The 22,013-nt window shown below is 44.0% G+C and overlaps 2 protein-coding genes across 4 annotated transcripts; one reads left to right on the plus strand and one right to left on the minus strand.

Moving 5' to 3' along the window:
* The first annotated feature begins 5,068 nt into the window (after positions 1-5,068).
* Positions 5,069-6,189, plus strand: LOC109731438 (uncharacterized). Its single transcript, XM_020290586.4, has one exon. The coding sequence runs from the start codon at positions 5,328-5,330 to the stop codon at positions 5,958-5,960; it is 633 nt and encodes a 210-aa protein (XP_020146175.1). The 5' UTR covers positions 5,069-5,327; the 3' UTR covers positions 5,961-6,189.
* A 3,800-nt stretch (positions 6,190-9,989) lies between these two features.
* LOC109731439 (uncharacterized) lies at positions 9,990-19,273 on the minus strand. Of its 3 annotated transcripts, none has more exons than XM_020290587.4 (14): positions 18,984-19,273; positions 17,729-18,180; positions 17,558-17,635; positions 16,821-16,978; positions 15,659-15,722; positions 14,836-14,903; positions 14,232-14,487; positions 13,693-13,836; positions 13,463-13,569; positions 13,325-13,378; positions 13,165-13,248; positions 11,149-11,312; positions 10,916-11,062; positions 9,990-10,570 (listed from the first exon to the last, which is right to left on the minus strand). In XM_020290587.4, exons 2-13 carry the CDS (start codon positions 18,060-18,062, stop codon positions 10,918-10,920), a joined length of 1,656 nt encoding a protein of 551 aa, XP_020146176.1. In that variant the 5' UTR covers positions 18,063-18,180; positions 18,984-19,273; the 3' UTR covers positions 9,990-10,570; positions 10,916-10,917. The 3 variants fall into 3 exon arrangements, with proteins under 3 accessions (XP_020146176.1, XP_020146177.1, XP_040250359.1); XM_020290588.4 differs by having other exon boundaries at positions 9,990-10,532; positions 18,984-19,268; XM_040394425.3 differs by having other exon boundaries at positions 10,072-10,570; positions 11,149-11,213; positions 18,984-19,268.
* Between the last annotated feature and the right edge of the window lie 2,740 nt (positions 19,274-22,013).

The raw sequence follows: 22,013 nt of genomic DNA on the forward strand, positions 1-22,013 counted from the left end.
GCAGTAAAAATATGTACATGACACTTTAAACAAATATTCATGTGCTTCCTAAAAAGGACCGTGAAATTTCTAAAAATGTTTATACAATCTTAACAAAAATATTTGTGTTGTTTAAAAAATGTTTATTGCCATTAACAATTCAATGTGTATTTTGAAAAATATTGAGCATGTATTCGAAAAGGTTTTCAAAACAATCTATACCTACTATTAAAGGGAATAGGTATTCTTGGTTTGGTTTAGTCATTTTTGTTTGGTTTACACATGCTAAGCGATTTGGACCAGGTACTTGTATGTTGATGGGCCTTTTATGACCTTTCATAGAGACCGTAAAAAATAATTGGGTCTAAATAAATCAACATTGTGGAAATTGAACAAAGGACCTCTGTTTAGCTCTTTGATATAACAACCAACGACCTATGCGCCTTTCCCATTTACTAACCCAACTCGCTCTAAATATACGAGTGGTAGTCATGATGTTTAGGGCGAGCTAATTAAGCAAATGAACTAATAAATGAAGGATTGTGGGCTTAAATAGAATATTTAAACGGATGCGGCTAATTAATAAAAAGATTATACTTAAGCGCCACTAAAAAGTATTGTACTTGAATGGAATTAGTGGGAGATTATGCCCAACAATGGAAATATGAACACGGCTAAATTGCAACGTATTTTTTATGTTCATTTTGTAGAAGGATGTTGTGCTGCAGCATGTTCTTCATATGAATCCGGTGCTGTGGGACATTATGCTTGTACAAAATATCAATTTTTCCCGTTGCAACGCACGGACATGTGTGCTAGTATATTAAGAAAATGTACATGATGTATTTGAAGAATGTTCCACGTGTATCAAAAAAATATTTCACGTGTACACTAAAATGTATATTGTGTAGTAAAAAAATAGACAAGTGTTAAAAAGGAAAACAAATGAAAACCGACAAACAAAACAAAAAGAAAGAAAAAACCAATGAAAACCAAAAAAGAAACAAATAAATCAGGGCAAAAAGGGTGGGAAAGTGAAAACCGAGAAAGAAATGAAGAAACCCAGTGAACAAACAAAGAAAACAGAAAAAAAAAATCATAAAACCTAAAAAAGAACCAAAACAAGTACAATGGCCGAACAAAAACCACGCGCGTCCCGATGGAAACCCAGCAAACGAAAAGGAGACACGAAAAATGGGCCAGCCAAGTAGCTACACCCGGGGAGGGGGTCGTTCAGGCGAGACGGGCGCGGTACTCTCTAGAAGCGAGATATAGTCTTCGCACAGGGAAATCGTCCCGCAGACTCCTCAACTAGTGATTCCGCAATGGGTTGCAACTAATTAACGAGCGCTCCTTCGGGAGCCTCGCAATGATCAGCGCCACTTGGCACGCTCTCAGCCATTTGCCACGTGTCGCGCTCTGGGCGCTTTCTCCGGATTTTTATTTTATTTTTTCGCACGCGTTTTCGGCTTTTTAAACGGTTTTTTCTCTGGGTTTTTTTTTGACATTTCAGTTTTCTACTGGTCTTCCTTAGCTTTTGGGTCAAAAAAATTCAAAAAAAAATTGCGCGAAAAAACGCATTTTTTTCCTTTCACGAGAGTCATGGTTTTGATTCCGCGAAAGGCACAGTTGTGTTTTCGCGAGAGTCACGGCCGTGCCTTTCGAAAACGGAAAAAAAACGCGTAGCGAGAGCCACGGTTTTGCTTCCGCGAGAGGCACGGTTGTGCTTTCGCGAGAGTCACGGCCGTGCCTTTCGGAAACGGACAAAAAACACGTTTTCTGTTTTTTTCCTTCTGCGAGAGGCACGGTTTTGCTTCCGCGAGAGGCACGGTTGTGCTTTCATGAGAGTCACGGCCGTGCCTTTCGGAAAAGGAAAAAAAACGTGTTTTCTGTTTTTTTTTCTTCCACGAGAGGCACGGTTTTGCTTCCGCGAGAGGCACGGTTGTGCTTTCGCGAGAGTCACAGTCGTGCCTCTCAGAAACGAAAAAAAACATTTTTTCTGTTTTTTTTCTTTCACGAGAGGCATGGTTTTGCTTCCGCGAGAGGCACGGTTGTGCTTTCGCGGGAGTCACGGCCGTGCCTCACGGAAACGAAAAAAAAAACGCGTTTTTTTCCTTCCATGAGAGACACGGTTTTGCTTATGTGAGAGGCACGGTTGTGCTTTCGCGAGAGTCACGGCCGTGCCTCTCGAAAACGGAAAAAACCCGTGCTCCCGGGTTGGTTTTTTCGTCCGTTTTTCCGTGAAAAAAAGTTCGTCAACACCTATCAACATGGGATCTAGTTTGAAGATCTCCACGCGAGGAATCCAACGGTGAAAACGGTTCAAGATTTCGATGCACAATTTAAGAGATAAAACGTTTTGAATAAAAAGATTTACGAAAAAAGGGAAAACTCACAGATTGTGACAAGTGGCGCACATGCAGCGCGCCACTTGTCGCAACCTGGGAGGTGGGAGTGATCTTTGTAACGAGTACTCCTCGACTAGTGATTTCGCAATGATCATGGGTGATTAGTATATGCAGATTGTCTTTGAAGGCCCAGCCTCCTACACTGAGACCCAGAATTAATCTTCGGAGTTTTCACATTATCTTGATCAGAGTCGCAACATGTGGCTAGAACGATGGCATGATCCAATATGTACCCAAATATTCATTTCTCGATAAATAAAGCTTGGCAAATTCTCAAAAAGAAACACGGGTCATGCTAAAAAAGAAGTACGGAAGGCTGTGTGAGGATTCATGGTGTAGCTGGGTTAGCCAGCTAGCTCACCAGTACAGTTTGGTACCTTGAGACTTGAGAGGCCAGCGTTAGAACAGATCACACGATTAATAACACCTATACACCAAAAAGAAAAAAGAAAAACATTAGGTAAGCTCTTACACCCGGTGAGCCAGTGGACTTATATTATCCGAATCCACACACCCCTTCCCTTTCCGGATGTTGACCCTGGCGCCACTAGAAGAAACCCAACTTGCTGGATCGGAAACGTCGTGGATACAAACGAGTCCCCAAGGGTTTAAATGCGGGAGATGAGAACGTTCGCGGCAGGACGTCGTCCCGTCCCTGGATTGGATGGTCGATCCATCCATCGATCATGGCATGCATGATCATGATCCGGTCCATCCAGCCGGCTTCCCTCCCTGTATACAAATAGCCAGGCCTCTCGAGCTTGCTAGCTAAAAAATGAGACGGGGACCGAAAGGATGGCGACGGTCGAGGAGGCAACGACGCCGAAGCGGACGATCCCACACGTTTGGTTTCAACTCGTGGCGACACGACCTGGAAAGGAAAGGAAACGGTCGGGGTCCCGGCCGGACTGCCGGACTGGTCACCGCGCAGGCACGCACAGTGCCGCCACCGCACTGTTTCTGTTCCCAATTGATTACGTGACGTGACCAAGCAGAGGTACGGTAAATCGGTAATAATATGTACGTTGGAGTAATATCGAGCCGGCCGGCCGGCCGGCCGTCTCACGTACGCTCTCGGCGATCCGGCCGGCGCGGCCGCCGGCCCCGTCACGTCACCGGTCGCGCGCGGCCGGGCTGGTGGAACAGCCGTACAGGTGCGTGACGCGGGTCGGCCGGCACCCGGCCGCGCCATTTGCAGCCGTCGCCGTCGCTCCCGGGCCACCCGAGCAACAGCAGCAAAATAAAAAGAGGGCTCGCTCGCACGCTCACCTCACCTGACGATCGACAAGAGTCGCCGCGCGCGCGCGCGCGGAGTCCGTCCTGCCTGGTCCTGGCGGCGACCCTTCCGCGAGCGCACGCACGCACGTACGTTTCGTGTGCGATCGCTCTGGGACACTGATGAGACCCGTCAAAAAAAAAGAGACTCCGACGGCGAAAACCAACCAGCTGACACGAGCGCGCGCACTGGGACGTACGCATGCCCGCACGCCAACTCGTTTCCGTGGAAAAACCCCCGCGGGCACCTCGTTTTCGCATGGGCCTTGAGAAAGCAAGCTGGACGCCGTGACAATGGATGGCAGTAACATTTGCTGATGCCATCAGAACCAAACTGTGATATTTCGGAGAACCACCCCTCCCTCGCCGTCCCCGGTGTGTACAGAGCTGGGAGCACGGCGTCTGCTAATATACCGCGATATCTATCTATCTATCTATCTATCTACTCTACTCTTTGTATGCGTCGTCCACCCATGGCCATGGCCCATGGGTCAACCAAAACGCTAGCTAGCTCCTTCTCTTTTCAGTGCCTCCGATCCCGCGTTTACTTACCAACTGCCCGCGGAGTCAGCTTTATTTCCAAAAGATGTATGTATGTGTGCGCGCGCTAACCACCACATAGTCAAGCAAGACAAACATAGTGGATCCTCTTTCTCTTGGACAAGATCATATCTACAAAAGTTCACCGCAAGTCCAAAAACATCTCGGACATGATAAAAATTACATCAAGATTCCAAGACCACCGAACGGCCACTGTTGCCGCCAGAACGAGCCGTCGACGTGCCGCTGTGGTCACTCCCCACTCCTCTACCGGAGTAAGATTGACCATGTTGATGATAGCTGGAAAGTCTTTGTACACGCGCCCCCAAGAACCAACGCCCTGGAGCCAGTGGAGCCGGGGCAAAATACAAAGGGGTGTGCTCTATAGGCATTTGCCCACAAAGACTGGTGATGAATTCTCAGTTTCTTAGTGTAATTTAATGAAAGTATTTGGGCAGAGCCCAGGCAGCTGCCCAGGTGGCTTCGCCACTGCCTGGAGCCGCAATCATCGTCGTTGAAGTATCTGACACCAAATCTGCCGCCTAGGATTAGAAACATAGTGGATCATAGCCGCCTAGGATTAGAAACATAGTGGATCATAGCCGCCTAGGTTTTTGTTTTTACTCGCAAAAAAGATCGACCGAGATAAAAAAAAATGAGCTAGTAGCATGCGTACGTCGCAAAGTTGTAAGACAATACGATCGCCCACAACAACCCAAGAAAAATCCACACGGCGATCGATGGGCAGACGATGAGGTACATGCCAGTACAAGGCTAGGCCGACACCCTCTTTAAACTAGGCATTCTCCCCTCCCGCCCGTGACATCATATCCTTCAAATTTCAAGCCAGCCTTTGGAGATTGTTGGTTTCCTCTTCCCTCCTGCTCACCCTCGCCATCACCATCGGCAACCTTTGCAGCAAGCCACCCCCTTCCTCCTTCCTCCCTCCCGCCATACCATATATACCTCCACGCCTCCTCCTCGCCCTTCTCATCTCCTCCTCCCCCCATCCATCCATAGCTCTCCAACTCTCGAGAAAACTAAAGCTCTAGTCTCACGAGAGAAACAAAGAAGGCTCTCCGGCTCTACGCCTCCGAGCTCTACACCCCGGCCTCTACACCTCTAATGGGGGAGCACGCGTACGACCACAGCAGCGGCGGCGGCGGCGGCATGAGCCCGTCGACGCCGCCGATGCAGCAGCAGCAGCAGCGTAGGGGCTCCTCGCGCCAGGCGATGGTGCCCAGGGCCACCACGACGCGGCCGGCGATAAGGATCATCCACATCATCGCGCCGGAGATCATCAAGACCGACGTCGACAACTTCCGGGACCTCGTGCAGCGCCTCACCGGGAGGCACCACCACCAGCCGGCCGACGCCACGGCCGACGACAGCGCGGCAGTGACGGTGGGCGTGGCGCCGACGCCGCCGTCGCCGGTAGAGGAGAAGCCGCAGCCGCAGAAGAAGAGGCTGGCGCCTGCGCCGGCGCTGGCGGACGACTTCGTGGCGCAACAGGAGAACAGGAGGAGGAAGAAGATCAAGTGCGAGGTGGTGAAGGTGGAGGAAGGAGGGTTCGGCTATGGCGGCGGCGACCTCGACTTCAGCGAGCTGTGGATGGATCTCAACCCCGGGGGCTTCCTGAGCTTCTTGGAGGAGGACGTGTTCCAGGGGATGACGATGGCTCCCGACTTGCTGCAGCAGCCTCTGGGGGCGCCGAGGATGGATTTAGTTGGTGAAATGTGCGCCTCCTTTCTGGCTTAGTTAGTTAGTCAGAGCTGTTCTTGTGATCTTTTTTATGTTTTTGTGAGGATTTTTTGCACTTTGGATGAGAGGACTGGATTCTTTTCTCTCTTCTTCCCTTTGTCTACATGAACATAATTTACTACAATGGTCTTGGAAGAACTTACACCCATGGCTGCAAATACTAGTGATTATGTAAGGTTGGATGATGATCAATGATCATCCAAGGAATGATCAGTTTGGGTGCCTACATTTGTTTTCGGTCTCGATCAGAAATGTAAATAATTGTTCTAATTCTATCTTGATAGTGCCATGTGGAGAACAATTAGAACAGTGACGGTTTGAAAACTCGATCGATACCGGTGCACTTCTATTTTCAAATTGTAGTTGCACTTGCACTTGATTATCAAAACCATACTCAAACTGGAAATATTTTGTATTCTTTTTGCACAAGATGGAGCCCCATGATTCTATCAATTCAGTAGCTGCACCAGACAAAGAATGCTCTGATAAGTGGTGTCTGTTTTTCTCTTTACTAATTGCAAAATGATGTGGACAACCAGGTATGTGTATGTGACTATGAAAAGCTGCGTATTACCTTGATGGGAATAATTCTATTTTTATACCACCATTCTTCTAGGTGAAGTCTTTAATAGTCCGGTTGTGCGTTGTCATTAGCAATATGCAGCGGTGTAAGCACGCTGGCAGAAAACGATGCTTGCGGTATGCTAATCCGTAGGTAACTTGTTAGCAAATACTCGCTTGTTCTGGCATCTTAAACAAGATCCAGTGGTTCTTTTTTAATAATTGGAATAATCACACATAATAGTACTACTGATCTAAGATGTAGTACTTCTGTAATTCAGAATAGATAGCCGTACCAAAGGGTAGCTTATAAATTCAGACAAAGCTATGGATGCTCAAATTTAGTTGACTATTAGCTTTTGTTCAGCCGACTCCTTGTCCATCAATGGCCAAAGACTCGAGGAAATATCCGGTACTCATCTACGATGCATCTTATCCCAATGATAAAAATCCTAGGATATTATGCGCAACGAGCAACCTTTTTTCTCACTTTCAGCCCTTAAATGCATGGAAGAAGTTTCTCTATGCGTTAACTAGATTAGTGCCCACCTCAGCCCTCTCAAAGTCTATCACTAGTCACCTTAGCTTCTCTGTCACTCTCATGTCTTCAATTCCTTGCTCTCTAGGCGAAAATTCAATTCCCGATTCATGCACCGTAGGCGTACCCCTCCATCCACACTAAGAACATCATACATGTTTTCTCTGGGTTTCTAACTGGTATGTAAGTGCTTTGTATCTAGGCAAAGCAGGCAAAACAAAACCACCGAATATTGGCGTTTGCTCCGGTACAACATACAATCATTGTTCGACGCTAGTACCCATAACAGAAAATTGTGACTACCTGACAAAACATGTTGGACCCATGAAATAATGGAGGATAGTGCTTTGTATCTACCCTGTTATCCATGTCTCCCCAAGATGCTGGATATCCATCTCAATCCCAGCGGCCTCTCGGAAAATCCAAATGCCCAATGAGAGTATCTTAGCACATCAACCATATTGTGTCCAAGAAAGAACTTTTGGGTGGTGGCCTTTTGTTGTTCCCATTACACAGTTGTCACCACCCAACTACTACCAAACGTTAAGGTTGGCTAGAAAATTGAGCTAGTGGCTCTTTTTTTGGAAGCTTTCAGAAGTCAGATGGAAAGGTTGTGAAATATCAGTTATCCCCTTTGACAAGGGTAGACTTTTCCCTGTGGTTGCTTAATTAGCATTTTGGGGCCAGTTGTTCCCAAACAATGGTAGGGGTGCTAGAGGCCTTGCCACGTTTAGTTACTGGTAGTATTTAATAACAATTGCACATGAAATGCCCCATTATATGTTCTTATCTGCGTTCGGCCTCTTATTTGATGGCTGTTTCTTCTTTGGCTTTTGAGTTTTTGTTAATGAAAATACGACCGGAATGAGTATGTATAAAGGATTTACAAAAGAATGAAGCATGAAACCTCACTTTTGAGTAAGCAATTACGACATAAAAATCGCAAAAAGAAAACTACGAAATAAAAAAAAAACTGCAGAAACAACTAGTCGATGGCTAACTACCCATTTAGGCAAGATGCAAGCTAAGAGAAGAAAATTCTTGCGCTGAGAAACTAGTTGATTAGCACGACGACATTTGAATTGAAAGCTCTCTGATTAACTAACTAACTACTAGTTGGAAGCTACTACTAATTGGACCATTAGATAGAGGCAGCACGTACCCCTCAAAGTTGCTCACCCTTTGAGGCTGCCCCAACGGCCAACTACAGCATGGTGTGTCCTCATCAGCTGTGTTAATCGAAGGAGACGCGCTGATAAACAATCATTGGAGCTGATGGGCACCCCGTTTCATATTGCCAACGTCCTGTGTTATCGGTTGGATCCACCACGTCCATGAATGAGATCTTTCTTGCGTAAACAAAAGAGCGCCAATTATTCAAACCCCTCGTGCCCTGGACCTCGAGGTTGTGATGTCACACGGTGGGCATCAGCAGGCTAGGTAATTAACTGATGCTGCGCTGATTAAACTGCTTACTACTCCAAACTTGTGGGTATAGTAGAAACAGGAGTAAGTAACTGCATGGAAATGAATAGGGATAGCTATATGTAGAATAGAATTATCATCCATACTGACTACTTCATCATCTTGTTTTGCTCATCAGTTTCTCCGCACCGGAGAAGAACAAATACTCCCAGAAATCAAAGAAGGAAATCACCAGCATACTAACAAGACAGTTATCATCGTGCTAAGGCAACCTGGTTAAAAGTTTCTCCACTGGAGAAGAACATTACTATATTGTTTCCAGATACCAAAGAAGGAAATCACCAGCAAATTAACACGACAAGGCAACTATAAAAAAAACAAGCCAAGATAAGACAGTTACCCGGTTCACATTTCTAACACGCGTATTGTTGTGCAAAAACTGAACTGTGAGCTGTCTCCTATATAAGAATCCTGGTGTGTCCATATACATATGAAATATCTGTGTTCCTCCACATGCCGACTATCATCAGAGAGAAATAATACCGCCAAGACTTTTCCAAGGGGAAGGGGAAAGATCGATGATCATCGATGGGTACACGGTGCTGAGCTGGGCCGATGATGCGGATCTCTGCTACTTGACCCCGAGTGTCAACTCCTAATTAAAGGGTGCCGGTACGAGAAGTAGCACTCGGGAGGAGCAAGTTGGACAGCGACCAGGATGGGAACAGGGCCCCTGAGAAGTTGTTTCCTCCTGGATTCCTCCCCCTGAGAAGTCGGGCAGGCAGCGGCAGGTGCAGGTGCAGGCCACCTTTCCGAAACCACCTTCTCCGGCTTGACTTCCCGGTCAGGCGGACGAGCGCTCCGGTTTTCCCAGCGGCGGCGGCCGCGGCCGGGGGGGGGGGGGGGGGGGGGCGAGAGCGACGGCGGCCCTTGTTTTGGTCCGTTGCTTCTGGTCTCCGTCAGGGGCCACTTGGCTTAGAAAAAACGAAGCGGATGATCGACTGGAGCCTGGAGATCACGGTGGCAACTGGCGTCTGGCAGGGTGACGGGGTGACTGGGGACCTAACGTGGCGACGAGTGCACAGGGTACGGTGGGACGTGAATGCCTGCGAATGACGCCTCCTGCACACGTCGCTCCTGGCCGAGCAGGACGCGATCGTTGTGTCACGGCACGAGATTAAGTGACTGCGGACCCTGCAGTTTGGTGCCTCGCGAGGTCGCGATCCTGCTCCGGACCGGAGCAGCAACAAAGCCTGAAAACCTTGTGTTGATCAGGAGGATTCGACGGCACTGGTTACACGAAAAAGAATAGGGAAGTTGCGTTTATTTATCGCGACATGCCAACAGACGCCAGAAGAAGAGACCGGCATGCTTCGTTCACAAAGACACACTGTTCGTAGACAGAGTCGAGCCCGGACTTTCAGGTTTTCTGCGGCTGAACAAGCAAGTATACAACTTTCTTTCAAAAAAAAAAGTATACAACTTTGAACTGAAGAAGTATCTATCCGCACGTAGATGGAAGCCATCCATCCATGCAAAATTGCTGCAACTCTGGGGAGCAGCCTCGAGGAAACAATATGTGTGTAGTCCGGACAACATGCGTACAATCATGTATGGTTTCCAGAAAACAATGGAATTATCCCCTCAAAAAAAAAGGAATCACAAGGAAAAGATATCTCAAGTATATGTAACCAACCACAAGGTTGTAATAGCTTGATCAAACACCCCAAAAAGCTAGACCATTTGCAAAACGTATACATTGGATGCGCTAACAGTCGGTATGGCATGGAATCTTGCACTACGCATCACGAAAATCAAGTTCCACGGTTCCTCTTCACTTCTCTGGTGATGAACTATATACATCAGACAGAAGCTGACTATTTGTGTAAACCAAGTTTCCCCTCACTCCCTGTGCTCTTCAAAACCTTCTAGGTATTTTACACATATGACCTGGCCCAGTTGTGCATGCCAGACTACAGATAGTAGTACTCACCGAAGGTCCGCAGGTACCGATTTTCAAATAACAGCAGCAGCAACTTGTGCGTCTGAGGTAAGATACAAGAGGGCAGGGTATTCAGATTATCTGCGTATTACAGCGAAAAGTTAACACACATCAATCGTTTCAATATAGTTGGAGAGATAATAACAGAGATAATGTAACCGCTAGGACTAGGACGAAAATGCAAAGAAACCAAATGGAATAAACACAAGTTGCTCAATTAACCTAGAGCTATACATCAACCAGAAGCTAGACTGCGACTCGGTAAGAAGGGACACTTCAGTTGGTATTGAAAATTTACTGATCATTTAAGAACTCACAGTTAACAGCTACTTTGACATTGTTGCATACTTTTCCGGCTTCACTAAGTAACACCTTTGGCAAAGGCGGGACAGGTAAGAAGAATCCCATGACAGACAGACTGCATACCTTCAAGAGTTGAGAAGATTTCCAACCAACGCAGATCTATCGTTTCTTCCATGAGTAGCTCGTCTACGCATTGGCGGTGCATAAACTGTTATTGGGAGGACCCAGTCCCCCTTCTCTCTTTTCTCAACAAGAAGTGGGTGCTCATACCTGCCAAAGAGAGACCAGAATTGACCACTCAAAGCTAGCAGCAGCAAACTAGAGAATTTTCTCCATAAGATCATCACGCCCCATACCTTGATGAGTCCATTCCTGCCGGAGTTGTGAAGAACTCAAATCTAAGGGACCACTGTACAGAAACCTTTGAGGTAGCAAATGACATTGGTCCATCAATAGGAATTGAAAAGAGAAAACTTGTCTGATGAAGATCTGCAACAACTTCATGATGTTCGCTGTGTACCTGATCAGAGAGTCAACGTTGGATCACAAAATAACACAGGTTAGCGTTTTACAGAATAGAAATTGATATTCAAATAGACCAACATAGCTTAGGCAGGTTGTTTGTAAAAATAAACCGAATTTTGTTTAAGCACCGGTGCTTGTTCCTATAGCTGAGGTGCCTAAGCGCCTGCGCAATACAAATAAGCATCGGTGCTTAACAAAAAAATTGGTTCCTTTTCGCAAGCACCTCTCTAATCACTGTATTGTACAAGGCTTAAGGACTCGTGACATCTAATATTGCTGGAATATGTTTATTATTGTCATCATAAGGTAAATATAGAAAGAGTTCTTATCACATTATCTATTGGCGATCATGAGTTCATGACTTATCATGGGAATATTTGAGGGCATCAGCACATTTCCTTTTCTGTTTTCTCAATCTTGAAAAGATGGTTGTTTAGATATGTAATTGCAACTATGAAAAATGCCACTAATAACACTACTAACTCGAAAAATTAGGAAAGATGTCATCGGACAACATGTTTTCTTCCTTTTACTACCTACTTCCATTCCAAAATACTTTTATGCTAGGTCAATTATTTTTATGCTTGACCGAGTATATAGAAAAATATGCTAATATCTACAGCATCAAATATATATAGCATGGAAATATATTCTATGACAAATACAATAATACAAAATTGATGTGGTGGGCGTTAATATATTTTTCTACAGGCTAAGTCAAACTTAAAGAAGTTTTTGGAACGGAGGGTCATGCTTTCCCACCTACCCCTAGGCACATCCGACCTCTGCCAATGCTGCACTAGTAGCCACCTTGTCTGGTTAGCCTCTATCCATAGCAACCTCACATCTCTGACCTCCTCGAATTTTAAAATGACCAACCAGGGACTTGCTCCTGGTGGCACTTGTTTTAAAGAAGAGGAGACGTGAGCACACACCCTGCAGAGGTTGAGCCTCGAAAAACAACAACCTGCTCCAGCTAGCCACCTCAGCAGGCAGTCAGTCCCAAAGAGGAGCGCGATGACTACCACAAAGCTGGCCGGTGTTCGGGTCTAGTGGCGGCGACAGCTTGATTTCAATGCAGAGATGGTGCAATTCATGCTGCATCCAACTTTGGATCCAAAGGTGGAGATGGCGACTGCATCCGGTCATAGGTTTAATGATTTGTGTGCTATGCTGCACAGGGGGCGGATGGTAGCAGACCTACTCCAGCTACAGTGAAACAACATGAGTGCCATCACCCAGTTACATTTGCCTTTTTACCCTACTATCTCACATCAGCCAACACACAATCATCATCATTGCAGACATTGTGAAGGATCTAGAGACATAGAAGGCGAGGACATTTGCATCCAGTACATGTGAAATACAAAGGCTACTGGCAAGTTTTGTGAATACGGTGATTTTGCAGTGGCTTTTATTGAAGGTGGAACTTCATTGTACCATTTATCAAGATTGGGTACTTTGGAATGGCATGCATCTAAAGTAATCCCAACAAACAAAATCAAGTTTACATCCTAATCAAACTACATGCACAAATGGCATCTGATCATGGAGATACCCCTGTAGCTAAACCATCAAACATAACCTTGTACTAGTTTCATGAACTTGTTAAGACTTGAGACCAAAGCGTGGCCATGTGGCATTAACACTGAGAAATATATCTTACATAACTCATCATTTGGACTAAAGGCAAAGTTCAGTCTGTAAGTCATAGAATGAAACATGTACAACAAGGACTACTTTTAAAATGTTTTATCAAATTAGACTTTAATGCTAAACGAGTAAACATTGACTGCACATAGTACAAATTTTATAATGGTTCACAACACAAGCTGCAAAAAGGATACCTTGGTTATTGTCGGTGAGACCCTTCGTGAAGGGTGTATTACACGAGGATTAATTGTTTCTGACGTTTCCAAGGTGATAGATACCTGTGAAACATGTTAACTAGTTATATGTTTAAATCCCAGTTCAATACATAATAATTTATTAAACTCGGTCTTTTACCTCTAGACATCTCCGCGTTCCAGTTCCATGAAAAAAAGTGAGTGCTCCACCAATCTGTAATCGGCAAAATAAGATAATCAATCTACCAACAACAAAGCAGTAAGCCAGTAGCAAGTGCAATAAGGGTAATTAAAATACCATATCACCAAAGTAATAAGTTGAGTCAGAATTCTTTGGTGAGAAACGAAGCAAGACTTGATCATCTATTCGTATATTATATGATCTTCCTCTCATAAAGCCTTCTGCTGCAAAACATTGAATGTGCAACTAAGAATTGGAAATCAATGTTTGTCATATTGCATGTAATTTACAACAAAAGGAGCAATGATGGATTAAAATAACTCCATAACTGAGACACGGTGGCTTACATCCAGATGGTTCAACATGTTTTGGCGTGAGAGGGAGTCCAACGTCATCTTTTGGGCGATCAGAATCTAGAGAAAATCTTTCACCATTTGATGGACGACGATCCAAATGCAAATGATCTAGCTTCCTTAGAGGTGATACCGGTCCTGTTTGTGCCATTTACTTCATTAAACACCCAAATATTTACCATTAAACATTTACAGAAAGGACAAGTAGGTAGCATTCTCATGGAGACCTGACTAATGTAAGACTTGTTATTTCATTGTGAAATGGAAGAGGAATAAGCCCAGTCAATTTGAATTTGAAAAGAAAAGAAAAAGGAGAACTGAAAACAGGTCCTTGTGCACGAAAAGAAAACTGGGAGCTAAAACACTAATAATTAATATGACAATATGTAAGTGTAGACAGAATTAATCATTAGGAGGCACCAAGGCAGATAGAATCCTGTAGAGCAGAACTTGACAGTATTGGGACATTGGTGTTTCCTTATGAATATCACAGCTCTTGCAGTCCCACACAAACTATAAGGTTCACTCCTTACCTCCACCATGGTCATCAGAAATCTCGGACACTGAGAATCGAGGAATTGCATTATATGACGGGAAAGTGGGGCGCTCTCCCTGAGAATACAATGCTTCATTCATGGAGAGACGTGATGATAAGGAGAGCGTCGATGTTGAGGTCCTGATGGGAAAGTCCATATTTGATTTGGAAGGGTTGTATGAGGAAACCGATGAAACTTCATCTTTCGAACTATCATATCCTTCTTCTAGATCAGTATTATCATTTGCTTTGATCTGCAATAAGAATATTATATGTCAGCATGGGTTGAAACAACAATCATGGAAATATACGGATATCACTGATCAGCATGATTAGTCAATAATTACTATGTACATGAAAAATACCATACATTGGAAAACAGTTCAGATCCTACTAACATTTTCATCAGTTGACAAAATTACAAACTACAGATCTTCTGCATACTGATATGTCCTTGTTTAAATAATCGAAATAACTACGGACAATTCATACAAGATATCACTGTAGAAACAAATTCATGCATAACGTGTAAGAAACGGATAAAAAGTAATTTAAGTGCAATGAAATCTCAGAGATGGGTTACAAGCTAAATAAGGACTCACCCATTCTGACTCATCATCTTTTTCCCTCCAAAATATACTCAGTTGCTCAATCGAGAGTGGAAAACTCCCTGAGATATGTAAACAGTTTAGCATTGATGAGGATTAACATAGTATGCATTTTAGTATCACTAAAATTCTGCTGTTGCACATCCAGTAACAACTCTGCAGCATTCAGTTGTTGTTTTCCATGTACGTATTTAAACAGGATTGTGGAGTCAGTCTCTACTATATTATTTACGACTGCCGTGCATATAGGTTTTCATGAAAGGTTGAAAACAGAAAGCTACACGTATTTTCCTAAAAGAAGGAACCACTGGAATTCGGTCACCTATAGAACCCCGGTGAAACTGGAATTGATATAAAGAGTATCCATGTTGAACAAAATCACTTGTGCACCACTGAGGATAAGGTGTTACGAAAGCACAAATGTACCAACCGCACAAAGATGTGAAGGTTATGAAAACTTCGAAAAGATCCATATAACAATCACAGCACGAGATGTGACCTGTGAGGAGTGGGTGTAGCAATACAAATAAAAAAGGCATTATTGAGCACCTCATGATGGTTACAAAATACAGTATCGTAATTAATAATTATTTCCAACCTTGCCAAAAAATATATAGGCCCCCACCCACACACACACACAAAAGCTATGTAACCCACATGTTCAGTGAATAAGTAAGCCCGCATGCTTCAGTGAGTGAATCCACTACTTAACAGAAAAGTAGTTTAATCAACAACATACTTTTAAAATGCAGCAGAGAGTAATACACAGGATGACTGAAGTGAAAGAACCTTAAATTATTGAATTTACATCACTGACCTTCTTCATTTAGTAAGTTGCTGCTTTTCTGGGAAACACATATCTGCAATGGGACTCGGGCTTCCTACAGAAATGAATTCAATTTTAAGCTATCGCTCCGAGACATTTGGCTTATTTTAATGTCCGAAACTTCCATAATTGCATTACAACACTGGGTATGAAGTAGAGAATGATGCTAGAAATAAGAAAACGGAATCATGTTGTTTTCAGTACAATGGTTAAGAGAATTTTCAAAGAACTCAGCTCAAGGCTAGCTTAAGCAGCACAAACATGCATTGACTATCAAATTCTCCTTTAAGGAGATAGAAAAATTAACATTAGTCTTGGTGTTTCTTGTATAACAGAGGAAATAGATGGACCATATAATGCTCAAATATATGGAAGCCTGCAGTTGCCTCCCATCATCACAATATAATGGAGACATGCAGACATGAAACAAAATAAAAGAAAAAAATTGTCGGCGTATTCTTCTGATGCTACAGGATAGTCAACCAAGAACCAATATCAGTCAATGTCTTCCTGTGGGGTTCTAGTTCTAAACTTCCAAGATTAAGTTTTCGTATTAAGTCAGGTCCTCATGCCCTAAAACTCCAGAAATGTGTGATTATGAGTTTAAGACTAATATTTTTAACACTAAGTAAGATTGTTTACTAAAATACTGTATGTTCTTAACTCTTCAGTAAACTTGACTACCATCTTGCTGTGTCCCTTGGATAGAAGGATGTAGGGGTAATCAATAGAAGACCGAAGGTTGAGCTTCGACACCCCATTTCGCAAGGTATTTACTTGGTTTTCTAATCATACATTAAAATTTAATATGTAAACAATGGGCTTTAGTTTTAAAATAATTATCTTGCTAGGATAGTTAGATTAGAATCTTAGATCCAAAATTATCACATTAGTACATCCGCTAAACATGCACTAGAAATATTTCACAAGTCACAGGCTAGAGAACTCAGTTTGAAGAATAATACAAATCACCAATGAAATTATGGATGGTCAACAAATCAAAGCTTCCAACATTTCAGCAAAGGAGAGGCTCCTACTGCAATTAAATTAATAAAAGAATAATATTTACAAGACTAGGGTCAATTTGATTTCAGCACAGATTGTCTGAACTTAAGGAGTAGAATTTTATGCCAACTACAAGAAGAAAACTCACCAGCTGAACCGCACTATTTACATTGCCTTTAGTTTGATCCTCATTACCCAAGTCAATCAATCTCCCAAACAATGTACTTCTAACATAATAAATATAGCGAATACTGATGCCCCTATATGATGGTGGTAAAACCCTTGGGAGCTCTAGACGTACAATATCTGCAAAAAAAAAAAAGCTGAGTTGCAATTTCTTTTAAAAAAATGTAGATCATTGTATTTCACATGATGCAGAGGATTTAGTTAAGTGAGCAAGTTAACAGGGGGAAATTATCCATTGTCAACTGAAGATCCTGGGCAAAACAGGAACTGGCCCTCCTAAAGTGTTTGAAAAACATGCAAGCAGCATATCCCTAAATGGTAAATCCTCATAGTCATGAGTCATGACCTTCCGTAACAGAGGTATAGCCAAAACTGTATTCACTTTGACTCCACAAGTAGAATCATGGATGCTTAAAGTTTGATTTTGACGTAATGTGAAAAATGAGAACATGGATAGATCAATAACTAATATTTAAGATCAAACACAGGGTGGTTGACGAGACAGGTGATTTGCAGAATAAGAAGCAAAGCAAATTCAAATTACTGTATTACACTAACATGCCGTACAATACTAGGAAAAATGGAGGTAAAGCATATGAACAATATTTACTTTACGTTTCAAGCAATCTAGAAATGTAGCATTACATGATAAGTGCATTATCAACCTCCATTGATCCTCCAAAACAAGAGATAACTTACACGTTTTTGTTTGCCCCGAAGCAATTATTACTTTGGAGATTAATGAGGGTGCCGAACAATCCAAAAACAAATATTCACCTATATAATCAATTATAACACAAGAGGATTATCAGAAATAAAATAAAAGACACATTGATCAGTTATTTAGATGAAAGCTCGGTTGTTAAATACCTCTCCTTTGCTTAGACCCTGGTATGGGCTTTGGAACAGAGAACCATTGGCTATCCAACTTCTCAATTCCTTTAAGTTCGAAAGATAGCCCATCTACCAAGAGAGATGTGACTCCACCTGACGCTGCCTCCGCTTCATCCTTTAAACTAGCGGGACTACAGATTTCGATAGTCGCAGTAACTGAATCACCAGGTCTATACACTTCCTTGTCTGTCTGGAGCTTAAATGTTGGAGACAACTGTTGCTTGGCAGCTGAATCAACCTTACTGTCTTCAAACCACCCAACACTTTTGAAAAAGGAGAGCCCTTGCGGAAGTGGAAGCCGGAGTGACATATTATCAGACCAGTAACTCTTCCAATTCAACAAATTTCCGCCGGTCCATGGAGAAAGAATAGGCCCACTAGATGCATCGTTCTTCTAAAGCTGTGGCTGGTAACAATGTACAGCCCACCTGGAAATTCATCATGATTAAATCTATGTACATCAAACGGCAGCAGTAACTTATTCAGGAGGATTTTCTATATGTCAAAACAACTTCAGTACAAATCTACAATTCTCTCCGTAAATGGGAAAGAAGCCTAGTAATTTTCCAGGTTGAGAAGCTTCTCTTTGTTTGCCCTGGAGTTGATTATCGATTGTAAGTTTGCCCTACAGAGCTTTTTGGCACTACTAGTACACCTGACTTACTCAAAGCCAAACCAGCACAGAGAAGAAAAAAAACATAGTACACGGCAGCCTGCCAACCAGGGTAGCGACCCCCAGGACTTCAGAGTGAAGATAACTAATCGAGTACGTAGTGATGCAAAGATCCTGACTAGACAATGCCTGCAGAGAATGAGAGATAGAATGCTGTTGATTGGTTTGGAATGGCTTACCGCGCGATCGATTTTAGAGATAGAATGCGAACCAACTCAAAGCAGCATCTCAATCCCGATCCAGAGACGGGCAGCTTGCAGGCCAGAGACAGACACGCGAATCTATCTACCACGCCAGGGCTACGTCGGATCTGGCAGCAGCTCAGGAACTCACGCGAGCGGACTCAGCCGCAAGGGGGTGCTGCTGCCTTGGAAACGGGATGGGAGATAGAGGGAGCAAACGCGAGGAGTCGCTCGTGGTGAGGGGAAAATCGCCAGGCGCCGCGCAAGCGCAACAATGGACACTAATCTAATGTACGTAGCAGCTAAGCGGCCGTGGGGGGATCTGGGCTGGGTTCTCACGGCGAGCAGAATCAAGGAGAGATCGACAGGGACTTACCGAGGGAGAAGATGACCCCGGCCGGCCGGCCGGCGGGATCTCCACTCCGCGCCCGCCCGCCAACCGAGCTGAGGGGAGGACGGGACGGCAGAGGGCTTCGAGGCCGGTGCTTGGGTGGGAGTGAGGCGCCGGCGAGAATTGGGGTCCGAGGCCTTCAGATTTGGGGAGACGGGCGAGAGGGAGGAGGGACGACGTTGCCTACCGGTGCCGTGCCGCGGGTAGGGGTAGGTTCGCTGGGCTGGACGTGTGCTTTGTTTTCCTTCGAGCAAAAAGCACGGCACCGGTGGATCTCTTCTCAGCCGGGACAGTTTTTGCTGTTTCAGACGAGAATTCGACGGAAATTTTGAATTTGGTCATACTTCGTCAATATCGTATGCAGGGTTGCGTCGGATGATACCAACCATGTACGGATGAAATATGCAATGTTGTCCGGAGTTTTCTTTTTTTTTTAAAGGAACACTCGCGTTTTATTTAAGACACGACGAGATCGTTGGTTACATCATCAGCTCATCTGTCGAGCCATACATATCCAAATGGCTTAACCCTGCACCCAACGCTGCCAGCACATGCGGTGGTGGCTTGTTACAATCACGGTGAAGATGCACCACACACGCCTAAATGGATCGAGTTTCAACTTTCAGCTTCATCTCCTTGAAAAGGTTGTCCAACGGTACATAACCATAAGCATTGAAGGAGACTGTGTGTTGAAGAACCATGCTATCGGTCTCAAAAGGACCCTCCCTACTCCCATTTCCTCATCAAAGGAAAAGGAAACGGCATGCAAGAGGGCAACTGATTCGGCATGAAGTGAATCTGATAAAACATTTGCAGAGCCAGCTGTAGCAAACTGAATTTTGCGGGTGGAATTCCTGCAAATAAATCCCCACCCTCCACGGTGAGATCCAGCGGAGAAATATGCATCAGTAGTGATCTTAACCATGTCTTGTGGCAGGGGCTTCCAGGAACGACGAGCGGTAACTTCAGTTGCTGGTGGCGGATTTAGAAACATCTTCCATTCGATAACATTGTGTCATACCAGATATTGGAATTCATCCATCACAAGGCGTCGTTCGCTATGGTTACCCTTATTTCTTTTAGTCCACCAATAGTAACTTCAGTTGTTGGTGGCGGATTTAGAAACATCGTCCATTCGGTAACATTGTGTCATACCAGATATTGGAATCCATCCATCCCAAAGCGTCGTTCGCTATGGTTACCCTTATTTCTTTTAGTTCACCAATAGTAACTTCAGTTGTTGGTGGCGGATTTAGAAACATCGTCCATTCGGTAATATTGTGTCATACCAGATATTGGAATTCATCTATCCCAAGGCGTCGTTCGCAATGGTTACCGTTATTTTTTTTAGTCCACCATAGTCACCACAACACGGTAGTAGTGAGTTTTTGTCCTCGGGCAAACGAAGAATAGCTTGGATAATCTCCTTCGCCGAGCCGAGAGCGAAAAGACTAGAACGTACCTCCTCTAGCAGTAGTGCCCATCGTCGTTCCTTTTTTTTTAGGATCCCCATCACCGTTCTTTAACTAATTTGCATTGAATAAACAGATGCATGCCATCTTCAAACAAACGACCACACACAACACATCTTGTGTCTAACTCCACTCCACGTCGACTAATATATAATCTATAATATCTAAACAGTTCGTTTACATTATACTTTTTCTCTTGACATGCATGCTATCCACATCATCAAATACATCCTACATGATTTTTACTCAATCCAAATAGTATCATCTATTTCCCTGCTACATGATCCACGTCATCTAAGCAGTTGTCATCGATTTATTTGCACGAGAGAACTACTATATTGCTCATGGGTTTGTTTAAGCCTCACCTAGATGTGACATAGTTATGTCACATCAAATCGATATAAGCATCTTTATTGTGGCCTCCTTTGTTTGTCTTTGCCAGTTTCTTTAGACAATAATAGTTGTTGCTACAATAGGTGTACAAATACATCAATAGTATGTACAGCCCTGACGTGGCCGCCGCAATGGTCGGTGTCGTGGAATTGTCACGGCGGATGTCCTAGTGGAAGGACTTAGTCATGGAGCCATTGCAACTAGGTTAGCTTAAAGGGGTTAATCGGGACAAAGGACACATAGAGTTTATACTAGTTCGGCCCCTTACGGTGAAGGTAAAAGCCTAATCCAGTTCAAGGTGGTATTGCTAGGGTTTCGATTACCAGGGAGTGAATGCGCTTGACCTAGTTCTCGATATCTTGTTTCTTACCCTAAGCCACCGCCGGGTCATCCCTTTATATACATAGGTTGATGCCCGGTGGCTCATGGAGTCCCGGCCGGCTCATACACAACGTGTCCGGCTCGGTGACTAATACACTTGCCTTACAAAACAAGTCATATACATATGGCGGTTCATCCCCGTGGGCCTCAAGTCGCCTCTGGGTCTTGGGCCGCCAACGGGCTTTCATGACCCGTCGTCTTCATTGATAAGTCGCCAGTGGTATGACCCGGCCCCTCCTGGGCAGTTCATACCTAATAGCCATATCTCCAACATTAGGCCCCAGGTTGATTTGAACTTGTTCATATCAATCTTGAATACTTGACTTGTCAAAATCTTGCACCGCTTGTTTGATAATCTTTGCTATGACCCGCCATGACGTCAGCTCACAGAATCTTCTCAAACCGCCATGACGTCATTTTGCATTAATATCACACAAAGCCCAGAACACTTTAATTGATACTTATCTTAATGAGCATCCCGAAAACTGAGGCGTCCATATAGCCATATGATGATTTTAGCCTCCTCGATTCCCGCGCATGCCTTGTATCCACCCCTTATAAATAGGGGCGGGGGGTTGATGACCCACAAGTATAGGGGATCAATTGTAGCTCTTTTAGATAAGTAAGAGCGTCGAACACAATGAGGAGCAGAAGGAAATGACAAGTAGTTTTCAGTAAGGTAATGTCTGCAAGTGCTGAAACTATAAGTAGCGAGTAGTTTGATAGCAAGATAATTTGTAACGGGCAAGTAACGATAGTAACAATAAGT

The sequence above is a fragment of the Aegilops tauschii genome, chromosome 7, assembly GCF_002575655.3.
Source record: "Aegilops tauschii subsp. strangulata cultivar AL8/78 chromosome 7, Aet v6.0, whole genome shotgun sequence".
Classification (NCBI taxonomy): Eukaryota; Viridiplantae; Streptophyta; class Magnoliopsida; order Poales; family Poaceae; genus Aegilops; species Aegilops tauschii.

Coding starts and splice junctions, on each gene's coding strand:
- LOC109731438 (XM_020290586.4), top strand. CDS start 5,328: ATGGGGGAGCACGCGTACGACCACAGCAGCGGCGGCGGCGGCGGCATG.
- LOC109731439 (XM_020290587.4), bottom strand. CDS start 18,062: ATGTCACTCCGGCTTCCACTTCCGCAAGGGCTCTCCTTTTTCAAAAGT. Junction 14,904..15,658: donor CAACTTACTAAATGAAGAAG/GTCAGTGATGTA, acceptor TACATATCTCAG/GGAGTTTTCCACTCTCGATT. Junction 14,488..14,835: donor AAGATGATGAGTCAGAATGG/GTGAGTCCTTAT, acceptor TTCTTATTGCAG/ATCAAAGCAAATGATAATAC.